The 15,208-nt window shown below is 38.5% G+C and overlaps 1 protein-coding gene across 6 annotated transcripts in view; it reads left to right on the top strand.

The window, feature by feature from the left end:
* The first annotated feature begins 4,918 nt into the window (after positions 1–4,918).
* PTBP2 (polypyrimidine tract binding protein 2) overlaps positions 4,919–15,208 on the top strand; it is a 47,021-nt gene continuing 36,731 nt past the window's right edge. For 2 of the 6 annotated variants that reach the window (XM_068199763.1, XM_068199761.1), the window contains exons 1-2: positions 4,919–5,076; positions 6,637–6,667. In XM_068199763.1, the coding sequence (XP_068055864.1) occupies positions 5,069–5,076; positions 6,637–6,667 (39 nt within the window). In that variant the 5' untranslated portion in view covers positions 4,919–5,068. Of the gene's footprint in view, positions 5,077–5,761; positions 5,868–6,636; positions 6,668–15,208 lie in introns of those variants that run through there. The other 4 variants (XM_068199764.1, XM_068199762.1, XM_068199767.1 and 1 more) reach the window with 3 other exon arrangements.

The following is a 15,208-nucleotide window of genomic DNA, read 5'->3' as shown; positions in this document are numbered from 1 at the left end:
CCCACAACATGATCTTTACTCCACCACCTCTCCAAGACAAAACCAAGGAAGCCCTTTGGAATGAAAGATGCTTGCAAACACCGCTGGCACATATTGTTTGTAATAAAAAGTAAAACTGATATCCAGTCCTGAGGAAAGTAAATGCACATGTTTTTAATCACAGTGATAGAAAAAGGTGAATTTGCTGTGGAAAATTAATTTCCAGGTGGATATCCTAGAAGCTAGAGAGAGAGAGAGAGTGGACAGACAGATAATAATCTGGTTGTCATGAGACCGTTGGACACATACGAATCTTCAGTTAAGTACAGGATGAGCTATGCCACATATTTCAGTGCTTGAAATGGTAGAGAGCAGTAACATTCCCAGCCTGCCCAAGATAAGCTGTCTTTCTAGCAAGGATGTTAGAAATAAAATGCTGGAGAGCAGCCTGTGGGATTCAGGCCAGCAAGACAAGTTCTGACCTGAACTCAAAAAAGGGACATTTATTTAGGGCACTGTGCTTGTAAGAGCTACACAATAGCTTCAAAACTTAGTTTAAGAAAACAAAGTAAAGCAACATAGACTGCTGGGAAGAAATGTTGATTAAGGACATTGTTTACAGGAGCACAAAAAGATGAATAGCTACTAATAAATGTTGGGACTTTGCTCAAAGGCATCTGGGGAATTTATGAAGATGATAAGGACTGGCTTAAGATAGAATGATGTGGTTTAATATAACAAAGACTGGTAAAGCAAATGATCAACCTTTCCCATAATATCCCGAGGATCTGTTGTTCTAAGCAACACCATTTAATGACACTACTATTAACAACCTGGGGAAACTGAAGGACGGGGCTGTTTGGAGATAAGGACAAATGAAGAGTTGTTACTCTGTAAGTGCCTCTAATAGCAAGAAGCATCATATTCTTTGAAGGAGTCACTGAGTTTTAGCATAGTCTGATTGAAACAACATGATAACGTTTTCTTAAAAAAAGAAGTTGTGGAAATTCTCTGCCCAAAGCTCTTGAGAGAAACTAAGCTGGCACAAGATAAACAGGTACATTCTTTGATATATTAATAAATTGTTAATTATTAGTTACTAATACTAGATTAATAAAAGATATTAAATGAAGGACAAGAAAAATGTTCTATTTTGTTACAGTACAGGGAGGTCATCGGTAGTGTACCACAGGGACCTGTGTTGTTCAGCATATTCTTAAATGATCTGGAAAAAAGAGTGATTATCGAGGCAACCAAGTTTGCTGATGATGCTGAATTATTCATGGTAATAAAAACAAAAGCTGACCGTGAAGAATTGTGGAAAGCTCTCATGATACTGTGTGACTGAATGATAAAATGGCAAGTTAAATTCTGTGCTGAAAAATGGAAGTAATATGTGAGAGAGAAAACAAGCCAAAATATAAGCACAAAATCCTGGCATCTAAATAAATGGCTTTCAAACAGCAAAGAGTGCTTGAGTTGTGGGGGGGTTCTGTGAAAACACCAGCTCATGGCTCAGTAGGATTCAAACATGCAAATGAGATTGGTGTTATAAGAAAGAAAAATAATATAAAACCAGAAAGCATTTATTATGCACCTATATAAAGCCATTGAGTGTGTAACTTGAATAATGAAAACCATTATAGTCTTCTAGAATAGGATTATGAAAGGTATTTAAAAAATCAAAACAAATCATTGAAAACAGGGCATGACTTCTAATAGAGGAAACATGAAATTTACTAGAACTCCTAAAAAATAACTGAAGACAGTATACGGTGGAGGTATATGCATTCAAGAACAGCAAGAATAAGTACACAGAAAAAATGATCCATCTATTAAAAAAAAAAAAAAAAAAAGAAGAACTTGTGGACATCAAAGGAAATTATCAGGCAGTGGGCTTGACACAACCAAAAGAAAATATTTTTCAGACGATGATTTCCTAAATCGCAAGACTTATCCTAGAATGCTGCGGATGTCAAAAAGTGCTAAGGCAAACTCTTGGACAAACTGTTCTCTGAGACTGCAGATGCTGTTTTATCCCCAGCAACTCCAGAGAGTCAGTCTGGGACAATGTACAGCAGAAAATATCTTTGTGTGCTTTCTAATTCCTACATCTTCCATGAAGCAAACATCATTAACTAGTCACTCTGCTACTGAACTACACAGATGGTTATTTATTAGCTGTTCTTGAAATAAAACAGAAACAATCAATCATAGTGAAACATCTAAGTGTATGAATGATCAAAGGAAATTATTTCGGAAAACAAAATATTGCTGCAGCAGTAAGATTACTGTGATTTTAAGAGTATGGAACTTTTGAACAGCTGATAATAGTATCTGCACTTAAACTTTAGTTAGAATAAAATGGATAGAGTATATAAGCCCATGTGCTTTGTAATGTAACAACTGAATGTGAAGAGCTTTGCTTGAGGTATTTTACTTAATGGTTATCTCTTACTGGACATTTCAGCTGCCTTCTGAAACATCTGATACAGGGCTTCAGCAGAAAGTTGACAGTTCGTAAGGACAAGCGGGTGTTTTTTGGCAACAATTTTTTTTCTGACAACAGGTTTTTTTTGACTTTCTGAAACATGAGAAAGACAAAGAAAAAACACACTCTAGCAACAGAGAAAACAGACGACCAGATAAACAGATGATGCTATCACAATGTTCCAAATGCGGCAGACATTTCACAAGGCATTCAGAAGTGTACTAAAAATGATCTAATATTATAAAAAGGCAAGGCTACATGAACAGGAAAGTGGAATACCACACTGCATAAACAACTGATCAAGAGGATGCCATGGCATTTTATTAGAAATGCACTGAATACTCAAATCTTTTTTATCCCTTTTAAAATTAGATGCTCTAGGTAAAATCCTGATTGATTATCACTTTTATTGATGCTTTGTGGGGGACCAGAGTTTTGCTGTATAAAGTCACATCCATTAATTCAACCAGATTTGCAAACTCAGTTCCAGTGTCTTTTCTGCAATACTCAACAGGTACTCCTCAGCCTCCTTTATATGGAAGAGCTTCTAACTCAGAGGATAAACTGAATGAGTATCAGCTCACTTAGATTTTGGTAGGTGTCATGAAAGAAGGAGAAAAAATAAATATTACAGAAGAGAAAAACAGGATTGAAGATGGCATTACTATAAAGGCAAAGAAGGTAAGCAAATGAGGCAGTTGGAGAAATGAGATGGAAATTAGATTTTCTATTAATTGCTAAGAAGTGGAAGAATTAGTACTTCTACCAATACAAAAATGCATAAGATGTATTTAGATTTATAAGAGGGGAAAAAAGACAAAAGCATTCCCAGTACAATGTGGCATCAAACAGGACTGAAGGCAATGGAAATCAAGAGAAACCAACTATAAGCCCAACCTCCAGTGGTGCAAAGCCTAGTAAGTATGCTGGAATATACAGGGATTATACACAGAGAGAGAAAGTAAATATATAAATACGCCCTGGATTTATAGAGATTGTTACATGCACCCCTATGTCTCTGATGTCTTCAATGTTACTTTCAATCATGATCAGAGTACTTTATCATGTGTAATCAGGAAAGAACGTTACAACCACAGACTTAAAAACATAAACAAAACATAACAATGTAGAAGGCAAAACCCTTAAAGCATAGCTACAATCTCAGCAAATCGAATATTTAAGAGGGATTTTCTAAGAAAGTGAATAATAAGTAATTTAGTCTAGTGGTCAGTGATGGGTGCTGAAGACAATTTCGGAAAGAGGAAGTAGTTACAGATATCCAAGTGATAATGGCATTTAGGAGAGGCATTATCAGTAAACTGCTGGAGAGAATCAGAGTGGCTTTTCCAGAACAGAGCAACAAGTTGCAGAGTAGAATGAGAATCTGTACACATTCATAATTGTTCATCCAGTTACTGAGCTATTTGTGGTGTCAGAGGAGGATACTGGAGTACTAAAGCATACTGAAAATATTCCATTTATGGATGTATGTATAGTTTTATAGTTTTTGGTTCCTAAATTCTTTTTCAGGCTTCATTGCTATAGTTTTGATGACAGACTCCAAGGAATTTATACTAACCTGAAAAATTGAAGTGCAATCAAGGCTACCTTCTCTAAACATATTTTTGCTAGATCAAAATATAGAAATCACAGACGACTTTTTGAATACTTTTAAACATTTTTCTGTGTTTGGGATCTTACAGGAACATTTGGATCACAATTTCAAATTTCTTTCATAGGTATAAAATCTTTAGTTTGATTTTTTGTTTGAATGCAATCCAGGGTCTTCTCATGCACAGCTTTTCTAGAAAACCTAGAAATGTGTCAAACATTGTAAGATTTGTGATGAAATACTGAGATCTGGCAAAAAAATGAAGAGAAAATGTGTTTTTCATAATAGCCGCGTATTTTGTCCCCTGACGTGACAGTTTACAGAGAATCACGGAGACACTTTATTCTGTGAATAAACGACCCAATTCACTGCAGTAGTTCTTTTCTACGTTCCTCTTTATTATTTTTATGTAGTGTTAGTGATCAGTTGTATAGTCAACAGGTTGTTTTCTGGGAAGTGACAGCGTAGCCCAGGGCAGCGAGCGACGGGGACAAGGCGGGAGGCGTGCGCGGCCCTCAGCGCTCCCCTGAGGAGAAGGGCCGGCACCAAGCCCGGAAACTCTCCCTCCAACAAGTGGGGTCCGGCGGCTCAGCCGACGGGGGGCGGCAGGGAATGCCGACGGGCTGAGGAGCCCCCGCCGCCCCCAGCTGCCTCGGCGCTGTCCCGTGGCCGCCGCCCCGCCCTCCCGAAGCGGCGCCGGGGCCGGGCAGGGAAGGCGCCGCCGCTGCCGCCTCCCGCCCCAGGCGGGGCAGGCTCGCGCCGCCGCAAGGGCCGGCTCGGGCCGGGCGGCTGAGGGCAAAAGCTTCACCGGCGCGCAGGGCGCATGCGCGTTCTGCCGGCGCGTGCGCGGTAGCGGAGGGGGACGCGGAGCGGAGCCCGGCACTCGGCAACGCTCGGCGGTTTCCGTGCAGGCCAGGCCGCCATTTTCTCTCAGCTTCCCCGTGCGCGGCTCCTGTCCCGCTGCCCGCGCTCTGTCCTGCTCGGCGATGGACGGGTGAGTGGGCACCGGGGCGCTGGGAGCGAGCGCACTGCCGCGCTTTGTGCTGCCGGTCGGCGGTGGGACCTGTCCCGGTGCCGGGCGCTCGCTGGCTGTCGGCGGGCGTCTCCGAGGGTGTGGGGAGCGATGAGCTTCCCGCCGCGGGACAGCTGAAGCCTGAGGCCCCACACAGGCTGGCAGCGGGGCAGGAGTGGGCTCAGCCTCTCCGTAACGCAGGCCCCTCTGTAGGGTCCCCCGTTCAATTCGCTGAGGGCCTTGGGCTGCCCCCTACTTAAGTGTAGTGGCCGAGACGCCGCGTCTCGATGTAAAGAAGGAGCTCGATCTGCCCTCATCCTTGCCCCCCAGAGCCTCTCTCCCCCTCCTTGTCCCCCGCTTGGCATCTCTCCTCTGGCCAGGGGGTGAGGAGGGGCGCGTTTCAGGGCTCGGGTTTGTTTTGGAGCTGGCTGGGGGGGAGGAGCGATGCCAGCAGGAGCCAGATGTCGAGCTCTTTTGTTTTCAGAAACTGCCTAATAAGCCCTTCGGCTTCCCCCCTCCCCAGGTGGAAAGATGCCTTTGTGTATGCAGCGGACTGGCTGTAAAAACCAAAGAAGGGAAGGTTGGAAGGAGTCGGCAGTATGGGACAGTAGGGGCTGCATGGGCAGGCACTACACGCCAGGCCTGCTTTTTGTTGCACCTGGAAAGCGGGGCTGCTGGCTGTAGCCTCCGTCAGTGTAAACACAACAGCTTTCAGCTTCCAAATCTCCTATTAGGTTGCTTACTCTGCTTTAAAGAGAGAAGCCATCTCTTTGGTATGCTTTAAGCATATAACCTTTGAACTGTGAGAGTTCCCAAGGCTTTTTATGGTTGTGGTTATAATGGTAGGAGTTACAAATCCTGTCTGAGAACTGCTGTCACTAATGAGTACTACATTGTGGAATGCTCTCCCATAGTCTTTTGTGTGTGTGTGTGTTTGAGGACTGAGGTTTCTTTTAGGATTGTAGTAGACACTGTGAGTGGTGATGTTACAATCTCTAAGGAAAAGATGTACCTTGACATGCCTGTTGCAGTGTTTTTCAAAGGTGTACCTCATTAAATTTCATATAAGTATAGCTGCCAACGCGTTGGGGGTTTTTTCAAAACTAATTTTAAAAAAATGCTACTTTGTACTGTTCAAAGAGTAGGTCAAACAAAGGTTCAGCTGTGTTGCTGAATTAGCTTTTTAGGTAATAGAGGTGTGTGAGAAATTTTATACTTTTAAATTACTCTGTTTCCAATATGTAATCTCATGTAGTCCAGAAACCCGAGTTTCCTAAATAAATTTATTGGCCGTGCTGCATTTGAGTAACATTTACTTGAAACTTTGTACTCTTTGGAATGGCCTATAAGCTGTGGGAGCTGAGTGGCTTTTTAAAGTTTCTTTTGTATTTCAGTCCTGTATGTTCTTTGAAGTAGTTTCTTGCTCAGTGGAGTTGTTGCCTGTTTGTTTCCTCATTATTTTGTCACCCCAATACATTGAAAAGTTGGGTTTATGAGGATAAATTGGTTGACTTACATTCTTGTTTTTTTCTTTTTTTACAGCATTGTCACTGATGTTGCAGTTGGTGTGAAGGTAGGATGTGCACTTAACAAATAAGGGGGTAGAGTGCTGGTACAAAATGAACTACTTTGAGCATCAGTAATTGCATGTTGGAAGATTTTAACTGGTCGTTGTGAGTTGATACCTAGTCAGCCGTGTGTGCTTTATTAAACAAAAATCCCTAGAGGTAAATTGGAGCCTTTACACAAAGGACTTTTCTAGGCACTGAACTGTAAACAGTGGTTCTGGATTAATGTAGTGGTGTAAGCTCCTTACTTTAAAACTTGATTTATCATATTTTTTCTCAAATCAACACTCCCGCATTGTTGCATGGGGCCTGTAAAAGTCATACTTTGTTCTGTCCCTCCCCCTCCTTTATTAAAACAGTTTCCACTGAAATTAAAAAAGAAGTGACTATCTAAAACAGGACAGAAAAATGGGAACTAGTATTTATTATGTAGACACAGAAGTGGGTGGTTTTTTTTGCTGTACTTTTTATTTCTCAAGTTCAGTTATGAATTTATTATATTTTTATAACAAGGAAAGGGCTTCCAAATAGCTGTTAATTTACTATTTATTTTTTTTTTTATGAAATCTATCACAGGAATTAGATCAGTACTCCATAGTAGCAGAGCGAAAAATAATGTTTATGCAAAGGTATATGGGACAAGAGAACTTTAATGAATGCATGACAGCAATTCTATTTCAGTGGCAGATGCAGAAGTTTTCTAGTGCCTACACTTAACTCTTCACATTTGTTCAGGGACTTCGTAGCTTGTGCTATGTACCTGCCTTTTCACCTGAAGCTGATCAGTGTTAACTGCTTGCTAAGCCCAGCTTTGTCTAGTAAGGCCCAATTGCTCAGATTCTGTATTGGTCCTGCTGGATTTGGACTGGTTCTTATATAATACAGTCAGCCTATACATGCAGCAGCTGTTCTGTCGGAACTACCTGTATAATGTTTCTGGGTAAGCTTGCTTCTAGGAAGAGCTGTGAGAAGTCAGTTACATGGATTCTGGACCCATCCAGCTCCATATGTTCATGCAGTCTTGGAGACAAGCTTACACTCATTCTCTGAATTGTGAGTAAAGTGTAGTTATTAAGGTACTTCTGTGGCAGCTAATCACAATAGAAATATGAACTGACATGATTATTTCTCTGATGCCTAGGGTGACAAAGTGTTAACTAATTATACTTAGCAATGTATTTAGTAGTTTGGAGGAATACCTGAGGATGTTCCAAGTCTTTCAGCAGCAAACTGCACTCCATGTACATGGCTTCCTGGCAAAAAATAAAAAATCATAAACTGGCCTTAGTAATTTTTCTTCTTTCTAGTGAAGTAGTAGTTTCATGTAGACCATATATCACTTGGATCTTAAATTCTGACATTTCTCACTTCAGGAGAAGTAAATGGATTCAGTATCCTTTTTACACTTTACTGTGAGCAACTTCAATCTATGAGAATTTGAGTGTTACAAACTATGTCCTAAGTGAGTCGTGCCATTTTGGAACCAAATTTTAGGATACTAGCCAGACAATGAAATAAAGATGCTTCAGATGATGTAACTGCTTTCTTCTGTTGATTGTAGAAGTTATATTATGAATATAAGAAAGAAGGCAAAACAGGTGTATTTGAGGCAGTGATTAAAAAATACAAGGAGAGGCTTAGACATATCAGAAAGTTGTGCTCTTTGCTTGTGAAAATGGACTTGCTGTCTGGTTTCTAGAAGAAAACAGTCTGTGCATAGAAGTAGTACAAATAAATAAGCATGATGATTTCCTGAAGAAAGCTGTTAAATATGGGAGGAATAAACTGGATTGTATTCTGGAGCTTCTTTAATTATCTCAAGATACTGCTAAGAATGGAAAATGGGATTTCAGTCTTATTGAGGTATACAGTGTGCATAGTAATGTAGTGCCAGTTTCAGTCATGTTTTGTGGAAGGACATGTGAAACATTTGTCCTTATCGTGACTATTCATTGCTCTTGATGGACTGATGTTTTCAAGTTGAGGAATGCTTTGCCTATCAAGTGTATATAAACAACTAGGATCAGTCATCTGGCCTTCCCTTGGAAGTTTTCTTTTTCATGAGGTGCCATGGGAATGTGTAAGAAATAAGTTTTGAATCCAAGGAGTTGCATTAGCAGTTTTAATGTTCTTCCAGCACTGCTTTTATTGTGACTGAATAGTCATTGGATGTGGGCAGGGATTTACCTGTGAGAAGTTAACTTATCCAGGATATTTTTTTACTTGATGCTTTCTGAGATTTTTCACTTAGAGTGTATATGCTGATCACTTTTAAAATATGTTGGTGATATATTCAGTTTTACTTGGAGAAATGGATGGTGACATGTGAGTCTTCTGTTTGGAAAATTAGCTTTATTTTATCTACATCAGTCATGTCAATACAAATTTAAAGGTTATATTAGCTGTTATGGATGGGTGTTCTCTTAAACAGCAAAGTGCACATGTTATACTTTTAAACCCATTCATGAAAGAGTAAAAGAAGCTAATTACTGTGGTCTGGGTGTTGCCTTTCAATTAAAGGAGGGCTTTGTACCTTAGGAGACTGCATGTGGTCAAGGCAAGTATAGATTAAAAGGAATGCTTCCTTATAATGCTTTATTAACAGTTTTATAATCAGAGTTATCTACAAATGAGGGATAAATTTGAAACTTATAATATATTTGTATTGTATACTTGATTTGATTTAAAACATTTTTGTTCACGTGAGGTTCAGTCTTCATTTGATTTACATGTTGAGTCACCAGAAAGTAACACCAGAAACCAATACAAAACATAAAATGGAGGTAGAAAAAATGAAGAATGCAACTTGAGAACTTGGGTTTACAAAGAGTAAATGTGGGGATTTGTACAACTCAAAATGTGCAGTGGGAATATGCTTCCTAGCTCAAATCTGTCAGACCAGCAATGTGATTTAATTTCTGAAAGCATTAGAACATGTCACAGCCCAGCCATCTTGTAAATACAAATAAAATAACTCTTACTTGATTTGGTCTGTAATGTCTTGTTTTGCTTTCCTAGAATTCATGGAAGCAGGGAAATGTCACTGCACACAGTTCACCCCTTACATTACATTTTGCAAAATAATTCAAGAAGGAATGAGCTTTAGCTCTCTGTCTGATGCTGATTTGTGAACTTGCATTGTATATAAGCAGTTAGTGCAAAGTATACTTGAAAAAAGGAGAGTTAAGGATTCCAGTAATGGTAATATTTACATAGTTCATCAATTTAAAAAAAAAAAGTCAGTTCCCTGGAGAAATTCTACACATTTCATAGATTTCTTTGTGCATAGTTCAAAAAAAATCATATTATATAAAATGTTAGCTTTTTTTTTTTTAATATATTTGAGGTGCTCTGTTCTTATTACATCAGGTCCTTAGTTACTCTGTGGTTATACAGTTGTGAGCATCAGCATCTAATAACTGTACTTTGAATTGTTCTCTTGTGTTCTCTTTATGTTACAATGCTTTAATCTTGATAACTGATTTGGCACTTGGTGTGATAGAGCCTTTTCCAGCCATTGGATGTATGAAGTATATAATGTATCTTTCCTATGGAGTAATTAAAATAATCTTTGGAGGGATATGAAAACATGGTATAGGGAATATGTCACACAGCTGCAGGGAATAACTTAGGTGAAATTTGGGTGCATATTGAGGGTGATCTCTCCTACTGTGTTTCAGTGTGTGCCACTTCAGTGTAATGGATGATGTTTCTCCAGGATGGGATGGGTGGCTGTGCAGTAAACAGGGCTTGAGCAATTGAGTGACTAATTTTGTGTATGTGCCTTGTGTGTTTCACAATGGCTGAGGTGTTCTTCCATCTGACAGGAGAACAGAACCAGTCATTTCTTCCTGGATGCATTATTTGGTACACAGCATTTGGGAAATTTTTGCCCTTCTTGATGGTGCTATGGATACTGGCCAAAAACAAAGCTTCAGCTGCCAAGTGTGGACAGCCCCACTTATAGCTAGGAGAGCTATAACTGTAAACAGAGTTTTACAATGTTTAAAGATGTGGGGATGGCCTTTTTCCCCCCAAGGTGAGGGCTTCAGCTTTTGCTGTGCACTTAAGAGATGAGGGAATTGGTGTTGTGTGTTTAGTTGGTTATGTTTGGGATGGGTAGCAAATGCTAAGAAACACATCCTTGTACTTTCTAAGTTTTCCAAACAGGAAAGTATCACCTAGTTCCCCTTTTTCCTGGTTGCTGAAACTTAACATGGAGGAATATAGTAGTATGGGGGAAGGACAGGAGCTAAAAACTGACAGAGAAAGGAACTGATGGAGAAGGGGGAGAGAGCACGAAGTAGCAGTCTTTAAGTACTCTTGAATCATTGTCCACTTTGGTTTTTTTACTCATGTTCTGAGGTATAGTCTCAGAAAACTATACTCTGAACCTTTTTTGCTAGTAATAACTTAGAAGTTTTTCATGGTGGAAACAAGTAGATACTGTAGATGTGCTGTGATGTTTTGTTTCAACTGTACATGGTATAATGAAAATGGGATTGAAAACCAGATTCTAGCAAGTTGTCAAAAGATAAACTCCTACTTCTAAAATGTATTCATAACTTATTTCACAAGCCTGTTCATTTCAGTTTTGTGCTCTCTCAAATTTTTTGCCTTCACTGTTGTAATTTTTTCTACTTATAAAAGGAAGTGGTAGGATAAAAAATTTGTTTATTCATACAGACAAATGCCGTGTGTTAGTCTGTTGTATTTAAAATGTTAGGATTAGAGTTTTGGGCTAACCTTGCATGTCTAATATAGTTGCTGGTAGACTAGACAAAAACACAGTGACATGAGAAAAATGCGTTGTTTGTGAATTAGAGGTATTTAAATCTTGTGTTAGCTGTGATAATGTTTTTAGACAACGTTTGTTTTCAATAAAACTTAGTTGTGCTAGCAGCAGTAAACAGCAAAAAAGATGTGTAGAGCATTACAGCACTGAAGTAAGGCTGAAGTCTGACCATGTTCAAAAGTTTAGAACTGGCATCTGGACTTGTCTTTCCAGCAATGGTATGGGGAACATGTCCATAGTGACAAAAAATAACTTCTTACAATGAAAGACATCTGTTAACAGTAAAGATATCTGATAACAGTAACTTCTATAAATTGACCCTGTTTGAAATGGCTTTCATATTTATTCTTGGAACAGCTGACTCCAGTTCTTTTTCTCTTTGTACTTTTTTTTGTGATGCCCATTCTGCCACTGTAGTATATGTGAAGAAGTAAGGGAAGCTGAAAATGGAAAGAAAGGAAACATGTTGAAACTTAGTTTGTTCTCTGTAGTAAGTATGCTCACTGTATGTAAGGAAGTTTTAGTATACCTGTTTGATAAGTTTTGATATCTTTCACTAATTTGAAATCATGTAGTTTTCATTTGTAGCAGAAGACTTAGGTTTACATCTTAATTGAGGAGTTATACAAAGAGAAACACAATCACCTGCACCATCTCTGAAAACATGCACTAATACCATATGCAAATACCCTTCCCATTTCCTAGAGCTTCGGGCCTTGTTTTCATTTTCACAAGCAAATCCAGCTGCATTCCATTTTTCTGTCACTATAATACTTGTGCAGCAGATGTTTAGGTAGTCAATTCACAAGCCTTTCTTGGGAACTTAACCAGGATGAAGCTAAGCTGGCACAACAGTGAGCTCCATGTTTTTACTCAGATTTGTACCAAAGCATGTGGTTGCATAAGTGCTTGTAGCAATACAGAATTAGGATGACAGAGTAGGAACAAGTTGCTGGGGTCAGGGAGAAGATAGGATTCTTGCTTTTGGTGGTAGTTGATTCAAATGAGGTTGTGGTTTCACCAGCTGTTAATGGGACTGTGATGTTGGATTTAGGGGGTTGGTTATTTTTTACAGCTGCAAGTACATGTAGCCATGTTTAGCTTGTAATAAAATCAGTTTTTCTGTAAATGCGTAACACGAGTATTGAGTTATGGACAAAACAGCATTAGCACTTTTGATTTATTAGTGAAAAATAGCAGATAATTGAGTAGAAAATACCTTCCATGTGGATTGCATTTTGAGTGTAGAAACCGCTACTGAAGGAGCAAATCTGTACATCCGGGTGCCATGGTTCTGTCTGGAAGGCAAAGGACACATCCTTTGTAGCTCTAGTGAGTTGTTCTCACCTATTCTAATTTACTACCAGTAATGTTTGAGAGTAGTAATTTATTTTCTGGTAAAAGTAGAATCGAAAATCTGAAATGCTGGAATAAATTATTTTGTTGGTGTACTTCTTTTGAATGTTTGAAGCATTGACTTATATTAAAAGAGATTCTTGCCTACAGTCTTTCATTACAATTGAAAGTTTGGAAGTTTCCAAATGAGGCTGTGTGATGTGGTGTAAGTTGAGATTTGATTCTTTGCTCTTTGGCTTTTTGGTTTAATAGTCCATCTTCTGGTGCTTTGAGAAATTTGGTCTTTTTCATCATTGTGTTTTAGGAAGCTGGAGATTTTTTAAGGAAATTAAGTTTTGTCTCCTGTCAATCTTAAGGACTTTTCAAATTCCCTTTATTGCTCTCTCTCAATTTCCACAAAATTTACCTGGTTTTAGTAATGTTTATTAATTTTCTCCTAGCTCATTTCTTACTGAAAAAATTGAGAGTGTTGAAAGGGCATAGTTGTTAGGCTATATAAACAATATATGCTTGACTGAGGAGAATCTGAAAGTAATTGAAGTAGGGTAAAAAAGAACGTATAGAGAGAGTAAGTATGTAAAGGTGGTCATATTGTATACAGTTAATACTGAATGAAAAGCAAGTGATATTATAAGTCAATTACGAAGTACCTATGGAGTTCACAACCTTATTTCATGCCAATATAGTTAAATGGTGCATTCTTTAAAATGATTCAAGTAGGTGTACTCCATGCATGTAGGGTTCTGGTGAAGTAACAGCAAGTTTATTGTTGAGCTGTATGCTTTGTGAAATACTTATGAACCTGCATGGAGTTTCTTTTGAATATGTATCCTGTGCTGCATGGGCCTTCTGTGATCCTGTACATATGAGAGATATAACAAATTCCTTAGGATAGTTTGGATTATGTGTTTTGACATTTGTGTGTGTAATCAGAGCATAAGGCAGATCAAGTGTTTTTTTCTTGACAAAAGATTATGTGAGGTATATTTATGCAGTGTTTCATATAAAAATTTATCATGTTAAAAATGAAGATTCTTTTGAATTCTTATCACATGTAAACTGAACAAAGCTTATAAATGCTGTGTTTGGGGGTTTAAAGTGTGTTCTGTTGTTTTGAACAGCCAGTCCCCAAAGTTACTTCAGATATTGAAGCAGAGTGTTTACAATGTGTAACTGTTAGAGGAGAATGTTTTAATGTCTGGGTTGAAACTGTCATGTGCTTATTCCTCTCCTATACCATGAGGTTTCTGGCTCTTTCTTTTAAATTGTTCCCAGATGTTGTTAGAAATAAAGTGTTCTACAATGCTGTTGGATTTCCTTAAACCACGAGATCTGTCTCCTGGCTTGTCACATACCTCCTGGGAGATTCACGCCTGTAGGCTGAGAATGACTGTGGTAAATGTGCAGTGCAGCTGAAGTTCTCTTACTTCTCTTTCATTTGGGGGGAAGGGCACAGAGAGGGAAATGGGAAGGGCAGAATCATCCTGGTTTTGAGAGAGGTTTGTAATACCAGCAAATATAAATACCACAAATGAGAGTATTTGTAAAAAAATTATTTTTTAATGTCTTGGAATGTCATCCTTATATTTTCTAGTGTGAATTTAAGAAATTTTTTTAGATGATACTGTTGACTTTTTAACAAAAGTTAACTGTTTCTAGGAGACACTTGTTTACTATATTTAGGAGTATTGTAGTGCTTCTTCACATGTGTCATGGTTTGACACCATGTCAAACCATGACAACATGCTTCTAATAATCTCTCTTTAATACACTCTTAGGTTAGGTTTAGCCATAATTTCTGATCAGAGTCTCCATAGCCCTTAATTACTGGGAAAAAGACAGTGCGTCTCTGATGCAAACAGTTGTCAAAGAGTATTTTGGTGCATAAAAGACTAAACCCTTGGATTTAATAACATCTGGGGAATGTGTTAAGTATTTAAAGCCTGATCTGGAATATGAGGAAAATAGTTTGCAAAGACTTCTAGATAGTATATTTTTGATTAGCTTGGAAGCATTGTATGACTGTAATGACTTCCTGAAATTATATAGCTACATAATAAAACCCGTGATAGCATGAAGATTTATAGTAGTCTTTTATGGGGGGAGAAATTCTGAAATTCTGCAATGTAAATCCAGCTTGTGTAGTGAAGGATTTTGAGTTAGCTATAACTTAAAGCAAGGACCTAGGGCATTCATTTGCTGAACTAGGGGCTGCTTCTTTCTCGTTGTTTAATTGATTTTGTAAATTGTAGAAATGACTGTGTAAGAAATAAGTATTCACTTAGGGAAATCTGCTAAAATATCAAAGTGGTGTCTTTAATTTATAGTGTGCAAAATAACTTTTGTATATATAATTTTGAATTTTCACTTAAATATGCAATAAAAGTCTGATTTG

Source organism: Anomalospiza imberbis, chromosome 9, assembly GCF_031753505.1.
Source record: "Anomalospiza imberbis isolate Cuckoo-Finch-1a 21T00152 chromosome 9, ASM3175350v1, whole genome shotgun sequence".
Lineage (NCBI taxonomy): Eukaryota > Metazoa > Chordata > Aves > Passeriformes > Viduidae > Anomalospiza > Anomalospiza imberbis.
Note: the sequence above shows the minus strand (reverse complement) of the source record. Positions and strands in the feature narration are given on the sequence as shown.